Source organism: Callorhinus ursinus, unplaced genomic scaffold (assembly GCF_003265705.2).
Source record: "Callorhinus ursinus isolate GAN/ISIS: 27379988/994484 unplaced genomic scaffold, GSC_fseal_2.0 scaffold5, whole genome shotgun sequence".
In the NCBI taxonomy this organism is placed as follows: Eukaryota; Metazoa; Chordata; class Mammalia; order Carnivora; family Otariidae; genus Callorhinus; species Callorhinus ursinus.
The window spans coordinates 36046666-36062977 of record NW_027397067.1 but is presented as its reverse complement, the minus strand read 5'-3'; the positions used below and the strand labels follow the sequence as shown (position 1 = coordinate 36062977).

Below are 16312 nucleotides of genomic sequence, written 5' to 3'. Positions count from 1 at the left end.
TACTTTGAGCTCTGCCTAAATAATTGGTTTTATAGGTTTAAAAATATTTAAAAGTAGGAATCCAATTAATTTCCATGTGTGTGATCTTGTGTAAGATTTCATAAGTCATAGATGTTTTGTAAGCAGATTACTTCATATTCACATAATTCTATAATTCCAGAATCACAATTTACCAATATATTCATTCTGGATTAAAAATATGTGGACAAGACATTAAACTACCTATAACGGAAACAAACAACAATTTGGCTGTCACTTTTATATATGAAGTCAGTGTATCTTTCTTCCTTATAGATACTCTATATTTTTAATACTTACCAAATTTTAATGTTTTATTTATTTTCTATGTATATTTTTGAGAGAAAACACTGAAAATTGTTTTGTCCTTCCTTCTCTTTCTCCCACTGCCTTCTTTCTGCTTAAGGAGGGTGGCAGGGCGGGTTGGGGGGGTGGGTGTCGATTAATAGCTTTCTATTTCTCCAAGGCTAAGATTAGAAAGGGTTTTAGAGGTAATCTAGTCCAGGTATAAAAAACTCAATTGCTTTAAAGGGCTGGGCAAATAAGAAATAAACTACTGGATACAGCAATAATATGTAAGGCAGTAGTAGGGAGTGATGGGTACTGTAGTGAGCTGGAAAGTACAAATACACTAGAAAAGCACTCAAAACCAGAATCATTTATTTAATTTGCTAGACAAACAAAGCACAGCTTTAAATTAGATTTGGTCCAAGTGCTACCATATGTCAGCCCTGCATCTTGTTCACGTCCCATCCAATGTGTAGACACACTCAATTATACTCCACAGGAATTCATCCTACTCTAACCCAACTGCCCATGGTGACAGTATGACTATGAGACAGCCTTTTCCATTCTCAATAGCTCTAATTCCTACTTCCTTAAGATTTCTATAGTAGTCCTGGCTTAGCCCTCATTCATTTATTCAAAAAAATATTTTGAGCACATATGATGTGACCTGTGCTGGAAAGGACCACAAGGCTTCTGCTCCCATGGCACTTAACTTCTATTAAAGGAGACAATAGTAAACAGTAAACAAGTAAATGAGCCTGAAACTTTAATGTTGAGAAAAGCTACAAAGAAATAAAGTAAAGTGACAATGTGATAGAGACTCATGGGTAGTAAGGAACAGTTAGAAAATTAGTGTGGAAGTCAGAGAAGCCCTCACTTATGAAGGGGACACTAAAGTGGGGATTTGAACGGGTGAAGTTTCAGCCACATGAAGCTGTTTGGAACAATATATTGTAGGCAGATGACGTAGTAGTGCAAAAGCAATAATACCGCAAGGTTTAAATCAGTTAAAACATTGTGTCTAGAGAATAGCAAGTTAAGTGGTAAACCAGGAAGTCAAATAGGTAAGCAGGGACCAGATTATTTGGGGCCCTATAGATCATAGCAAAGATGGATTTTATTTTAAGTACAATGGAAAGGCATTGGAGAATTTTCAACAGGAAAGGGAAATGATCTTATGTATTCACAAACATCACTGTGGTTTCTGTGTGAAGAATGGGCTTCAGGAGTGGAAGCAAAGAGGGTAACTGGCAGGTTGCTGGAATAGTACAGGGAGATATGATGGTGGTAGTGGAGATAGAGCAAAAAGGGTGGGTACAGGATATATTTTGAATGTAATCAGAACAAGTCTTTTTTATGGCTTGGATCTTAGGGGTGAGAAAAAAGAAAATTAAAGATAACTTCTAGGTCTTTCACCTGAAAAATTGAGTAGATGGTGCCATTTCTGGAAATAGGGCAGACAGGGGAAGGAATATTGGGGAAAAGGGATTAAAGGATTGAAATGTTCCTCTTTAGATTGAGATGCCTGTTTTACACGCCAACTGGAGGAATCAAGTAGGTACTTGGATAATTGAGTTTGCTTCTCAGTGGAAAGATCAGTCTGAGGTATACATTGGAGAATGATTGACATAATTTGTATTAAAAGCAGGGGCCTACATCAAATCTCCTAAGTATTTAAGAGCTAGCTAAAGAAGAATAGTTGAAATGATGGCTCTTTAAATAGATCTATAAAGTCAGATTAAAATTTCCACTATTTCACTATTTTACATATAGCCTGGAACTTAGTTCCTCAGATTCCTACTTGCCCTTTTTTTAATACACTACAATTTGATACTCAGATACATTTTGGATCCTCCTAGCATTTAACTCTAAAATGCTATGTTTCTAAATCATCTCTCAGCATCTTCTCACAAATATACACAGGACTCTATTGCCATATTTCATTCTAAGCTTGAGTTTTAAGATATTTTCAATGAAAGACAAAATTTAGATCCACTTTGGTTTTTATTATTATTACCACTAATAGTCAAACAGAAAAACATATTTATTTCCTCCAGCTTAACTTGTGTGTTTATGAAGTAATTACTCAATAAGTTTTTTAAATCATCCAACACAGTATAAATTGATATTTCTAATTCTGTTACATGTTTAAGAATGTTTCTGAAAAGTGGGATTTTTGTATAACTACTTGGGTATGAAAAAAAGAAATGGTCCTATATTTTGTGTAACCTAAGAGAAGCAAGTGGTCTTGGCTCTGTAGTACAGAAATGAGACAAAGTAGGATGAAGAAATGGCTGTGTCATGTGAAATAACCCTTGGAGCCACTTTTTGTTCAGTTTGAATTCAGTATCCAGCAACATCCCATTAAAGTATGGCATTCTAGAATTTTCTATAACTTTTTTTTCCTTAGCAGAGAAAGTGTTTAACAAAATGTTGTATACCATTACATGGACAGTTTTTGTCTCTTATGGATATAACCCATGATCAAGTAAAAAAAAAATGATGAATAAATCTCATTTCTAATTATTTATTTTGAAGCATTGATTCACAATGCTTTTCTCAAAGAATCAGCAATTTAAAGTCATAATTCTAAAGTAGAGATAACGGATATATCAGAAGAAGAACTTAAAATAGCTTTTATCATTTGCTGACTCTCCTGCCAAAATTCCAATTTTTTCCATTATAATACCCAAGTTGTAACCCCTCAAATGGTTCATTTACACAGGTTTCATCTGAATATGTTAATATGCTTCTCAATGAACCCCTAAGCTCATTTTTCAGGAAGAAAAAAAATCAGTGGGATGAGCTTTTTGTTTACACCAAAATATGTTTAAATATGTTGGAAATTAAAATGCAAACCTGTATTTATGAATAAGCCTCAGCACCTCTTATAAGGCAGCTCTGAATGTAGTTAGATGATTCTAACTATACACATTCAAGTTTACTGGATATATATCAAAGCTGCCACACAGCAGATAACCTGAGGGTCCAAGCCTATGTTGAGTATTTCAGAGATTGTGAAATGATCCCAAATTATAGTTTTGCATTATCTGTTAGTGATGAAAGAGAAAAATTCTGATAAATTCATACCAGAATTATGTTCCTACAAGAGAGTGTAATAAAATTCACATTCCATTTATGTTTCCTTGAAATGTGATCTCTATGAATCTTATGTGCCTGGCTCAAAAAAGTATTGATGGGTCAATGGATCTATGAATGAACAGAAGGAGAAAAGAAGGAAATTAGACTCAAGCAATATATCTTAAGAGTTTGAGAGACAGCACTAAGAGTAACAATGCCCTGCCAAGGGAAACAATAACAGTAATATGCTAAACTATGAACCCAACAGCATTAGAGTCTCAACTCTGCAACATTTCAGAAGAGCAAATGTGATTAAATCATTATCTTTTAATGCTCTAGCATTGACTGAGTTGAGTGACCATACATACTAAATCTATGTTTAGGACATCATCACAGAAAACACTGTAATATGCAATATAAAAGATTGTTGAGGGATTTAAATGAAAAATAAAACAATGTATGTGTATAAATTTACTTTATAGCTACAAAAACCTACATAAATTATTGGTATTGTTACAAGAACGTTGTTACAACTATTTCTCAGAGAACAACCCTAGTTTCTAAGTATGTAGTTAATCTTTCTTAACTCACATACAGGGTGTGATCCCATTGTCCCAAGGATTTTTAATTGTTCCAAACTTCTGGCTTAACAATATGTAAAAGCTTACTTTAAGTTATAGCTTATATCTAAAAATGGTATTTATTGTAAAATATGTCATTATTTAATCTATCATGGAGGGAAAAACCCTACCAAGTAAACTTTGATACAGTATCTATTGTCAAGTGCATTCTGATTTTAGTGATGTAAAATGTGGAAAAAAATGTTTCTTAGAATCCAAAAATAAGGCATTTGACTAGTTCTCTCTGAGAGGTTTTCTTTGTGGTCAAGTGCAGGAACTAGTTGCCGTATATTGTAAACCCCACCGAAATATTTACTTGAGAGAAGATATCTTGAAATTTTGAGCGTGATCTCAACCACTTTAACCATTCTATACTCATCACAGAATGTTTGGTGAAAAAGAATATTCACAAATATTTTTAAAGCAGATGATCCCATGAACTAAATGTGAAAGAAATATACTTCAAAACTGGTAGAACAATACGCTAATGATTCTGCCTACTTGTCTTCAGAAAGACAGGTCCAGTCACCTTTATATTAGCTCAGTCTTCTCCATGAAGCTTTTCCTGACCTTTCCATCGGATCTGTTCTCATCTTCTTGTGATAGAATCTGCAACAAATACCTATAAGAGGGTATTTATCTTTTTGGATAAAATCTGCCTTGTGGTTACTTATCGGAATACTTTCTGAAATAATATTTTTCTCTTTTCCATTTAAACATTGAAAATGGAAGAGTTGCCAATATTCCACATGTTACTTGAGTGGATATTTCTAGGGAATTATAGCAAAACCTAATGTACAAAACCCCACAACTCTGTAGATAAAGAATCTTCCATAGGCCTAGAATAAAAAAAATCCAGAAAAGACCATAAAAACTATTTTTATCTGATTTCAGCCGAAGTGCCTAATCCCAAGATAATGCATTAAGTATGTCACTTCCCAAACCTGTGTTGGTAAAACATTAGCTTTAGCAGATGTTAAGAGATATTTAGTGGAAAAAAAGACAAAAGGTTGTTACATAAATTTAAATTTGGAAAACATATTTGGTGTGCACAGAGGAAAGAGTAGGGACTTTAAAAAAAAAGATTTTATTTATTTATTTGACAGAGAGAGCACAAGCAGGGGGAGCAGCAGAGGGAGGGGAGAAGCAGGCTCCCCACTGAGCAGGGAGCCTGATGTGGGGATCGATCCCAGGACCTGAGCCAAAGGCAGACATTTAACCAACTGAGCCACCCAGGTGCCCCAAGAATAGGGACTTTTAAAATCAGATAGAACTAGTTATAAATCTAACCCTCATTGTCCTCTTAGAATTCTCCTCTCTTAAAAGGGGCCAATGATGACTATCTCATAGGTTTGTTGTGATTAAATGAGATAATGCATAGATCATATGCCTGCCTTAAAGTATACAATATACTGGAAACTGTCAATGGTTTCATCCCAGTTTTGTCATTCCTTTTGAACATTCAGGACATAAACTCATTTAATTCTTAGAACATTTTAAACAATAATGAGTGATCCAAAGTAGGTCTGGTTACAGTTTATTCATTGGATGTCTAGCAGTTCTGTGAGAGTGGCTCATGGGCCACCCTGTGAAGGCATGGGGTTCTGAGAGTTCTGACTCTTGGCAAGTTTTCCTTTTATTTGTTCTTCTATCTATACACTAAGGACTCCAGTCAAGACCTGCCCTAAAGTCTACAATATACCCAATTGCCTCATCAACAATTCTTCACTTTGATATCTTGCAGGTACCTGAAATTCACATATCTAAAACCAAACTCATGATTCTTCAAACCAACCCAACTTACCTTCCCCCATTTCCTTATCTTACTGAATGGCAACATTATTCTTCCACACATGTTCAGGCCCCAAACTCTTTTTTTTTTTTTATTTTATTTTTTTTTTAAGATTTTATTTATTTATTTGAGAGAGAGAGAATGAGAGATAGAGAGCACGAGAAGGAAGAGGGTCAGAGGGAGAAGCAGACTCCCCGCTGAGCAGGGAGCCTGATGCGGGACTCGATCCCAGGACTCCAGGATCATGACCTGAGCTGAAGGCAGTCGCTTAACCAACTGAGCCACCCAGGCGCCCTCTTTTTTTTTTTTTTAAGATTTTATTTATTTATTTGAGAGAGAGAGAATGAGAGATAGCATGAGAGAGAAGAGGGTCAGAGGGAGCAGACTCCCTGCTGAGCAGGGAGCCCGATGTGGGACTCGATCCCGGGACTCCAGGATCATGACCTGAGCCGAAGGCAGTCGCTTAACCAACTGAGCCACCCAGGCGCCCCAGGCCCGAAACTCTTGAGTTATGCTCAACTTCCTTCTCTCGTATCCTGCATTCAATCCATTAGTAAGCTCTTTGGGATTTTCCTTCAAAATATATTCCAATCTCTTGAATTATCATTAACTCTACAGTTTACATTCTAGTCCAAGGTTATTGCAGTGACATCCTAATTGGTATCCCTGCTTCTATTTTTACCTCAAGTCTGTTTAACTCACAGCAGCCAGCATGTTCCTTCCAAACATAAGCCATATCTTGAAGCTCCCCTGCTCAAAATCTGTGTTGGCTTCACATATCCCTTAGTGGAAAACCAGAGGCTTTGCTATTGTATAAAGGTCTATCTAATCTTAGACTCTGGTTCCCACTCTGACCTTTTCATCCATATGTTAACCTCAGCTTATTTTAGTTTATGAGAATAAACTAGTGACCCCAGCCTCTTTGTGGATGCTTAAGTACTCCAAGTTTGTGCTTGCCACAGTAACTGTCATTAACTAGTTCCTCTACCTGGAAAGTATTTCTCCCAAAAACTATATATGTTATACCTCACTTCTTTCTGCTCAAATGTCTGATAAAGAAAGGACCTCTCTGTCCACTAATTAAAATTTCTTCTCCATATTCCTAGCTAACTTTATCTGCTTGTTTTCTTAATCTTACCACCTCCTATCACAGTATGTATTTACTAATAAATTGTTTTATTACCTATAATCCATACATATCCTAAAATACAAGACTGATGAGAGCTGGAGAATGTCTGTTTTGTTCAAAGTTATATCTCTGATACATAAAATATGCCAGGAACATAAAAGGTACTCCGTAAATATTTCTTAAATGAATAAATGAATGAATAAATGAATCAAGATTCTGCTGAAGATGATTCCAAAAAAAAAACAAAAGTGCTCTGCTGCCTAGGATTTGTAAAAGAGTGCCTGGGTGGCTCAGTCAGTTGGGTGTCTGCCTTTGGCTCAGGTCATGGTCTCAGGGTCCTGGGATCGGGCCCCGCGTCGGGCTCTTTGCTCAGCAAGGGAGCCTGCTTCTCCCTCTGCCTGCCTCTCCCCCTGCTTGTGCTCTTTCTCTCCAATAAACAAATAAAGTCTTAAAATTTAAAAAAAAGAAAGATCTATAAAAAGTCATGAGACCTCTTATTTATCCATAGGTTGGTGATACCTTTTTGAATCGTAAATATATTTAGCAACCACAATGTATTTAGCTAGAATTTTTAAATTAATTTTAGCAGACTGAAAAAATATACGATAACAATACCCACTTTTAACATGTGCAAGAAACAGAGTGAATGCTGTTTGTGTCCAGTGTTTCTAGCGTTTTTAATCAGTCCTGTAAATCATTAACAGATAGCATATAGCAAGGATTTAATGAGTGTTAGCTATTACTGTGTATACATAATTTCCTTCCCTACGCACGTGTTTTTTTGTTTTGTTTTGTTTATTATCCTTTTTAGGTATTGGAGATACAGTGAAGAAATGAAGACCATGGATCCTGGCTATCCCAAACCAATCACAGTCTGGAAAGGTATCCCTGAATCTCCTCAAGGAGCCTTTGTGCACAAAGAAAATGGTATGCAGCATGTGCATTATATATTTCATGAGTTTACTAAATATTTCAACAATGAATTCTAATTTTTCATTATGTTAAATTAAATCATTAGGGAGTACCATACTAGGGCTATAATGTATTATATTTACATGAACTTTCCATCCTAGATTTATGTTTAATATTATGCTCTAGATGTTTTTTAACCTCAGCTTGTATTAGTTTATGAGAAAAAAAATAAAGGCAATTTTTAAAAATGGAGGGTGTGGATACCTTCAAAGTAACATCACCTATTTTTCTATTAAAATTCCTATAAAGTTAGTAACAGACATACACAGGACAGGAGTTGGTCACAAGGAAGGTATGTTGTAAGTGTGGGCTGAGACACAAAGACACCTGGCAATTATGCATGTTGAAGATTTTAATTTTTCATGTATCAGCAAACAGGCAAGATCCCAACTGAATACAGTTGGGCTAAGTGACTGTATGATTGCTTAATAGCAAGAAGCAGAGCGGAGAGCTGACCACGTTCCTTGCTCTCCATCTCAGGATTTGAGTTTCAGCCAAATCCTAAGTGGAAAGTTAGCCAAGGGAGGGAAAATCCATATACTCCTATCTGTGGGCATATGTAAAGTCTCAACATTTCTCTCCTCATTCAGAAAGCAGTAAATAGGAATAAACCATAGTAATAATGCAAAATAGGATTTATACACAATATTCCAGAACAAAGGAAAGAAATCATTCTGAAATACACAGAAAAAACATACCCCATCAAATGATTTATAAGAACCATAAGAAAATTATATACCATACCCATCCTCAATAGCATGAAAAGTCTGTAACATATGCAACAAGAATAAAATAAACATCATTTGCAAAAACAAAATTAAGTATATCAGATGAGGAAAGAAAGTTAACTGAATAGGAGGAAAATGAAAAACACCATCACTGAAGATTATAATTAACAATCAGCATATATTGCCTGAGTTTAAGACAACTATACACTGAGTGTAAACCTGAAGGAACTGTGACCCAGGACCAATAAACACCAGTCAGAAAAGTCAAAGTACACAAACTATTTTGACCCTTGTTATATGAAATGACATACTACATTCTGTATGATAGTGCCCCACAAGTAATATGCTGTAGGGAGAGGCAAAGTCAAAAAGAACCTTGAAACCCTGATCATAGCACTTGTAGAGAATTATAGATTTTGTGTATATTCTATAGGTTCAGAAAATTAAAGGACCAAGTTAAGATACAGAGCCTGTATGTGATAAAAGCAAAAATCCATAGAAGAGGACAGATAAAGAAGAAAACATATCTGTCAAAAGGATATCAATAAGAAAATGAAGGAAGTAACAGTGCAGTCACATCGGAGGCAATTAATCAGATCAAAATAGGGCCCAAAACTCCAACTATGCAGATGAGGATGAAAAGGACCAAGAAATGAAAAAAAAAATTTGAAAAATGATCACATGGAGGCAGAAAACTGAGATCACCCCTACGAATTATAGGTGTCACCAAGGAAGAAACTAGAGGGAGGAGATTTCTTGAGGTTAGAATAAAGGGGTTATTAAAGCCCAGATAAAACCAACTCTAGCTAATATTTACAGAAGTCTTAGCACTGCTCTAGACTGTCTTCAATAAAAGTTATCACATTCCGTGCAAAAATAGTGCAAAGAAAATTCAACCAAGATCTTACTGCAGTGTTATTAACTCTAGGAAGTTTGGTAACAGTTTCTTATTTCTTGTCTTTATTTTATTAATTTTCTAAACTGAGTTTATCTTTTAAGATAAAAATAACTTTTAAAATAAATAATAAATTGTTTCAAAAGATTGAAAAAGTAGACATAATACACATAATCTTAATTCCTTACCACATTAACAGTTTTCTTTTTCCCTGTTTCTATATACAAGGCTACTAATACCTGAGATTTGATTTAGATTCTCTGGAAATAAATCATATTTATATAAAAATAACAAAAAATCTTGCTACCCCTGCCCCATGATTTTTCATATTTTTTTCCATCTGAATATTTAATAATATTCATTCAGTATAAATCAGTGAAATTGTGCCGAGAAGTATATTCTAAACTGAATCAACTCTTTCATAAATAGTTTCTAAACAAGTATGAAGCAACATCTCAAAATTTTTAAATTAGACTATGTGATTGTATTCTTTTTATGTTATATTAATACAATTAACAAAATACTATCAATTTTCACAGAAGTGAAAATTTTATGTGTTGTACAAAACAGGACTGAGACTTCCAAGAGCATTTCCCCAAGATCTTCCCACCTCAAGGGTCAATTACAAAAGAAAAAAAATAAATAACAGTTTTCTTATATTCAGAATTTCATGATTTCTTTTCACATAGCAAAAAATAACTTTGTAAAATACTGACAAATGAAGCATTTTGGGAAAATCAATGCTTACAAATGAATACAAACTGCAGATGAAACGGCAATATTTCTATGTCTTCTAGACCTTTCCTGGTCCAGCCCCCTCTTTGATATCCCTCAACACTGACCTCACTCTTCATCTTTCAGAATATTCTCCTTGAATATCCTTTTGTGATCATCCTATCTCTTGTACTCAAATCTCATATTACAGTGATCAGCTTATATGCTCATGATCCCCTCTAGTGCAAACTGTTTGAAGGCAGTCACATACTAAACATTCAATAAATATTAGTTGTATAAATTAATTTTATCCCTCCCATTATTCTAAAAATTCCCTCCCTGGAGGCAATCTCTCATCTGTCTGAAACCCTTGTTCTGTAATAGCAATATCAAAGAATCTAGAAGGCTTTGGTCTATCAACAGCAAATTCTCCACTTTTTATTATCTACAAATTTCATGCTTGTAGCTTCTTACCTTAAATTCATACTTTATACAGTTTCTTCCCTTAGGTTTGTGTATGAAAGATAACAAGTTCAAATTACTAAGTAAATGCATTTATATTTATATTTTGACTCAGAGTAATCCCCTGTAACTCTATACACATGAACTTCCTTGGAATCTTCTAGTGATAATCTTAAACAAACAAATGGAAGTCCACAAATTCAGCAACTCACCTATAGAATTTTGAAGGATATTTTTCATATTAGGGTGGAACGTGCCTCCATATACACCTACTGCTATTAATTCTGCCATCTTTACAAATGAAATTTGAATTCTTGTGCTATTTATTGAATGCCTATCATGTATCAGATATACTACATAAAGTCATTACCTAATTTAGTTGTCCAATATAAATACCTTTTTATGTCATATATTATTATTTATAAATAAGTAAGTTGGCATCAGTTAAAGTAACTTATTCATAATCATAAAAAAGGTAAGATTATATATTTGAGGTTTGAAACTAGAACAGTCGAGCCCCACTGAATGTGCTGTAATGCACTACCTCCAAAGAGGAAAAGTTAACACCTTTCTCTACAGTATATCATTAAAGTAACTGATTATCTGTCATGTCTGGTTAAATTTTTCATCTTGTCATACTATACAAATCCAGGCTTTCTCAGAATGTAGCTTCCTGAGCCATCATCCTCCTGCTTTTCACCTGTAAAACCATCTTAAGTATTTTTCATTTTTCTCTTTACTTTTAGTCCTTGAAAATACAACAATCTAAATGAGATCTGACTCATGCAGAATATAGTGGAATGATTTCTTCTTGGCACTCATTATTTGACCATGTTTTAAGCAACAGTGAGTTTTTAACACATACTAAAGTTGTAGTAAAGAATTGCTTCATTCCCTCTCCTTCAAATTGTTTCTATGTTAATTGCTGTCAAGCCATATCACCTAGGTATTCTATATTCCCTCCTTAGAAAATGCAATCTTAAGGCAAATACAAGACTCTACTTTTCAGACTGTTGTCTTTCACCTTACTGATTGCTGTTAAAACAGTTTTGACTATTTTAGCCTATTAAATTAGTTTTGACTCTTGATTCTGTTGATTTGCTGAAGTCCCTACTCCCCACTCTCATTCTCTGTTAAAATGTACAAGTATGATTCAAACACATATTTCCACAAGAGTCAGTTTATTCATTCACATTTATTAAATACTAATTAACTTCTTACTAATAAACATATAAAAGTGGAAGACAGAGAACACACAGACATTGTCATCCAGGGACATCTAAGTTAGAACAAGAGAATTATGATGGACAGTGTCTCGTTACATTTTAGGACTAAACAATAGAAAAGTCACCAGTAAAATCTGGTCAAATATGGGAGAAAAAAAGTGATCACATAATACATTATAGCCCCCCTGAATTCCTTCTCAGGATTTCTCAACAAGTAATAATTCGGGTAAGAATTCATCTGATGTTGCTATTCTTAATAAGCATAACATCTTACAGGAGTATATCATCAAAGCTATTCTTAAAAAGGAAAAAAAAATGAGTACATAAACATTTCTTCTACCAACTGCTATTTCATATTCTCATTACTGAATGAGATGAATATTGTGGGATTAAGTTTTGACAGATTTCTATTGCAGTCCACTTATTTTCAAATACTTTTATTATTTAACTTCTACTGACTAGACGTGTTATCTCTAATAAGCATATTCAGTAAACTACAATTCTCCTCTATATGGAGTGTGCTACTATAAAATTTGGCCTCCATAAATATGAAAATGGAAACTTCTGAACTTTTGTATGGTACCAGGTAGGTTCACAGTGATTAGCTTTGACTAAAAATTAAAGATGAGGGCCCTTCCAGCTGTTGGTTTCCAGTTTATAAATATAAGAAGTATGTTCACCTGTTCTGAAGGTCTGTTTAATTCTAAATCAATGCCATTATTCAACAGTGATTGTCTAATGTACTGTTATTTGGCAAGTCCTCAACATTTCTTCATCCAAGCTTGTTGAGTAATTACATTGGATTTCATTAGTGTGATCAAATACCAGCTCCCTGCTGAAATATTTGAATCTATATCACCTGTTTTCACTTGGCATGTTACTCTGATTGCAAAATTGCCCTTCAAAACGAAAGGCAACAGCAGATTTTTATGGCATTGAACAGAATTACTTCCAAAATGAAGTGACCTGAAGTGATGGTCTAGCCTAGATGAAATTTTTTGAAAGGTGTCAGAGTTTTTTGTTGTATGGGTTTTACCTATCACAACCTGTGATGTTTAATCAAGATGCGTTTGTTAAAGGACACAGTTTTTAAAAAAATCATTAAGTGTTCAGGTCTAGAACTAGATCAAGATTTAAATTCTGCTTTCACCAGGACTTGGACATCTTATCTCTAAGCCTCAGTATCTTTGCCTGAAAAGTATAGGTAAATAATTCTACTTGACAGAGTGGTTATGAGGATTAAAATATGTCTTTACTGAGCTTTAAACACAATACTTCTTCCATAATAGGTGTTTAATAATACAGGATAAAGAAAACCCTCATTAATGATTACTAACCCTAAAGTAGGCATACTGTTCAAAATAGCTCCCAAAATATAGTTTTTAAGTAATGATAACATTAAAATATTTCTTCTTGGTTTCTTGAAGTTTGTCTCAAAGCAGGAATTAAGTCCAATGAGTGCAGTCACAAAGAAACTTGACATGAAGAAGTTCTGGATGAAAAGAAAAACTTTTTTTTTCCCCCAACAAAAACAACAATTTAGAGAATAGTTCTAAGAAAAACACACATATCTGTAGCTTAATTGTCACGAGCTTTCAAAGTCAATTATCTGCATACATAATTTTGGAACATAAGTCATATGTATTGCTAGTTACATGAACCTTCCACATACTACATCCTCCCCCATGAAATATGTTAGTTGGAACTATTAAAGATAGAATTATAGATTTATTTATAGTCGATTAATCCTTTATTATGTAAGTAAATAAGAACGTTAAGTGAAAAGGGCAAAAGGAGTAGGGACAAAATGGGTATGATCTAGAGTCAGAAATAAGGTTAGTGCAGAAAATACCCTAAATACCTATTTACTTATTAAGATTCCTAGCAAAGAAAACATCTCGTTTCATGACTTATGAGCTGTTATGATTTCTTGTCCAAATTACAAAAGCAAACCTAGTGTTTAAGTACAACTGCTCCCAATACTAAGATGATTAGAAATTTCCCCTGAGGTGTTTCCTGGAGTGGCCTCCTCATAATGCATTGTACAGTGTCTTCAACAGCAGTCTGCAGGGACCTAGTGCTTCAATTCATAAAACTGTTTCAGCATATTTCAGAATAGGTTGGTATTATCACCCTGATGGGTAAATCTGAAACTGCAACCTTACAAGTAAGAAATAGGGTAAAGTTCTCTTTCCAGACTAGGAGTAGATTTGTTCAGCATGATCTTTCAACTGTCCTCTATAGATATTTTGACTCATGGCGAAGCTTTCCATAGATGGGCATTAGAGGGCACAACTCCAGATTTATTTCAACAGAGAGCTAAGCTGAAGATAATGTTTTCTTCCTACCAAAATGGAAGGGCCTTAAAATACATCTTTTAGGGGTGCCTGGGTGGCTCAGTTGGTTAAGCGACTGCCTTCGGCTCAGGTCATGATCCCAGGGTCCTGGGATCGAGCCTCACACTGGGCTCCCTGCTCAGCAGAGAGCCTGCTTCTCCCTCTCCCTCTGCCTGCCGCTCTGCCTACTTGTGCTCTCTGTGTCAAATAAATAAAATCTTTAAAAAGAAAATACATCTTTTAAAAAGTAGCCTAATGTAAGTTAATAAGAATTTCTATACATATACACTTTCAAAATAAGTGGTACCTATGTGTGTGTGTTTCCCCTTCTAGGCTTTACGTATTTCTACAAAGGAAAGGAGTACTGGAAATTCAACAACCAGATACTCAAAGTAGAACCTGGATATCCCAGATCCATCCTCAAGGATTTTATGGGCTGTGATGGACCAACAGACAGAGATAAAGAAGGACACAGCCCACCAGACGATGTAGACATTGTCATCAAACTGGACAACACAGCCAGCACTGTGAAAGCCATAGCTATTGTCATTCCCTGCATCTTGGCCTTATGCCTCCTTGTATTGGTTTACACTGTGTTCCAGTTCAAGAGGAAAGGAACACCCCGCCACATACTGTACTGTAAACGCTCTATGCAAGAGTGGGTGTGATGTAGGGTTTTTTTTCTTTCTTTCTTTTCCAGGAGTTTGTGGTAACTTGAGATTCAAGACAAGAGCTGTTATGCTGTTTCCTAGCTAGGAGCAGGCTTGTGGCAGCCTGATTCAGGGCTGACCTTTCAAACCCAGAGGGTTGCTGGTCCTGCACATGAGTGGAAATACACTCATGGGGAAGCTTCCATGATGCACAGTATCTGCCGTTCTTCAGTCCTTTGTCTTTCTTTGTCATTCAGTTCTAGGCCTTTCCTCTGCACGCTCAATGCCCAGTAAATTTTCAGGATTAACTAAAGAAGAGGAAAAAAAGAAGAAAAGATTCTTCTTAAAGGTTTCTAATATTATTTTCCTTCTGAAGTCTGAGCCCATATCTGGGGGAAAAAAGCAAAATGGAAAAACCCATGAATTTTTTGCTTTAAAGCAAAGAAAAAAAAGGTTAAACAAAAAACCCACAATTGAACTTTCAGGAAAGTGTGAAGACCCAAAACAGCTTTGTCTCCAAAGAAGATAGCTCTCTGACTGCTATGGATAGTCTCCTACACTTCATTTTTGTCAGGTGGGAGATCTGGAATACACATGCAGGACTTTAGACTGTTGGGACAGCCATTTTCCAACAAACAAGGGGCCAAAATATCTGCAATATAGTAACAGCCTTAATAATACATCCATTTTTCGTTTTATACAGCTGTTCTCAGCTATGTCCTCAATGTTTCATCACATTTATATTCATAGCTATATTCAAACAGGACCTTTTGATTGTTTTGAAGTGTTTCTAATCCCCTTCCTGCCACCTGACCCCTACATCATTGTGATAATCTCCCCAAGTTGTATTAGGCCATTGCCCCAGGCCTTTCATGGGTCTGTCAGGAATATTCATTAAGAGCAAGAAGCAGTATGTCTCCAAAGTGGTTTAAAGTGACAGTTATTTTACAAGGATATGTGACACTAGTAATACATTGGTGTAACCCTTTGAGAACTATCAGACCAGCTTTCAGAGTCTTAGGATTGTCAGTCTTGCTATCTGGTAAATTATAGAACTGGGCAATGGTAAAAGCAGGCACAGGTTCAAGAAGTTCAGGTTTTTAAAACAGATATCCTATAGCCCCATGTAATTTTTAAGCGATTTGCGATACTACATAAATGCGTTTATAGTAAACAGAAATGTTACTTGCCAAAAATTTTTCTGGCAAATAAAAAGATATTTTATTAAGAAAATGCTAAGAGTGAAATTTTATTTGAAGAACTGATTATAATAGCTTAAGTCTTTTTTCCCTTAGACATATTGAATTCCTGTTTTAAAATCCATTGCATGAAAATTCAGTTTGCCTTGGTACATGCAGTTAGCATTGCCATTTTAAAAATGACTTAAAATGATGACTCTGA

At 35.1% G+C, this 16312-nt stretch overlaps 1 protein-coding gene across 2 annotated transcripts in view; it reads left to right on the top strand.

The window, feature by feature from the left end:
* Positions 1-15128, top strand: part of MMP16 (matrix metallopeptidase 16) — a 269481-nt gene extending 254353 nt beyond the window's left edge. For both annotated transcript variants that reach the window (XM_025871484.2, XM_073892939.1), the window contains 2 exons: positions 7740-7855; positions 14595-15128. In XM_025871484.2, coding sequence (XP_025727269.1) covers positions 7740-7855; positions 14595-14929 — 451 coding nt within the window. In that variant the 3' untranslated portion in view covers positions 14930-15128. The remainder of the gene's footprint in view (positions 1-7739; positions 7856-14594) is intronic.
* The last annotated feature ends 1184 nt before the right edge of the window (positions 15129-16312 follow it).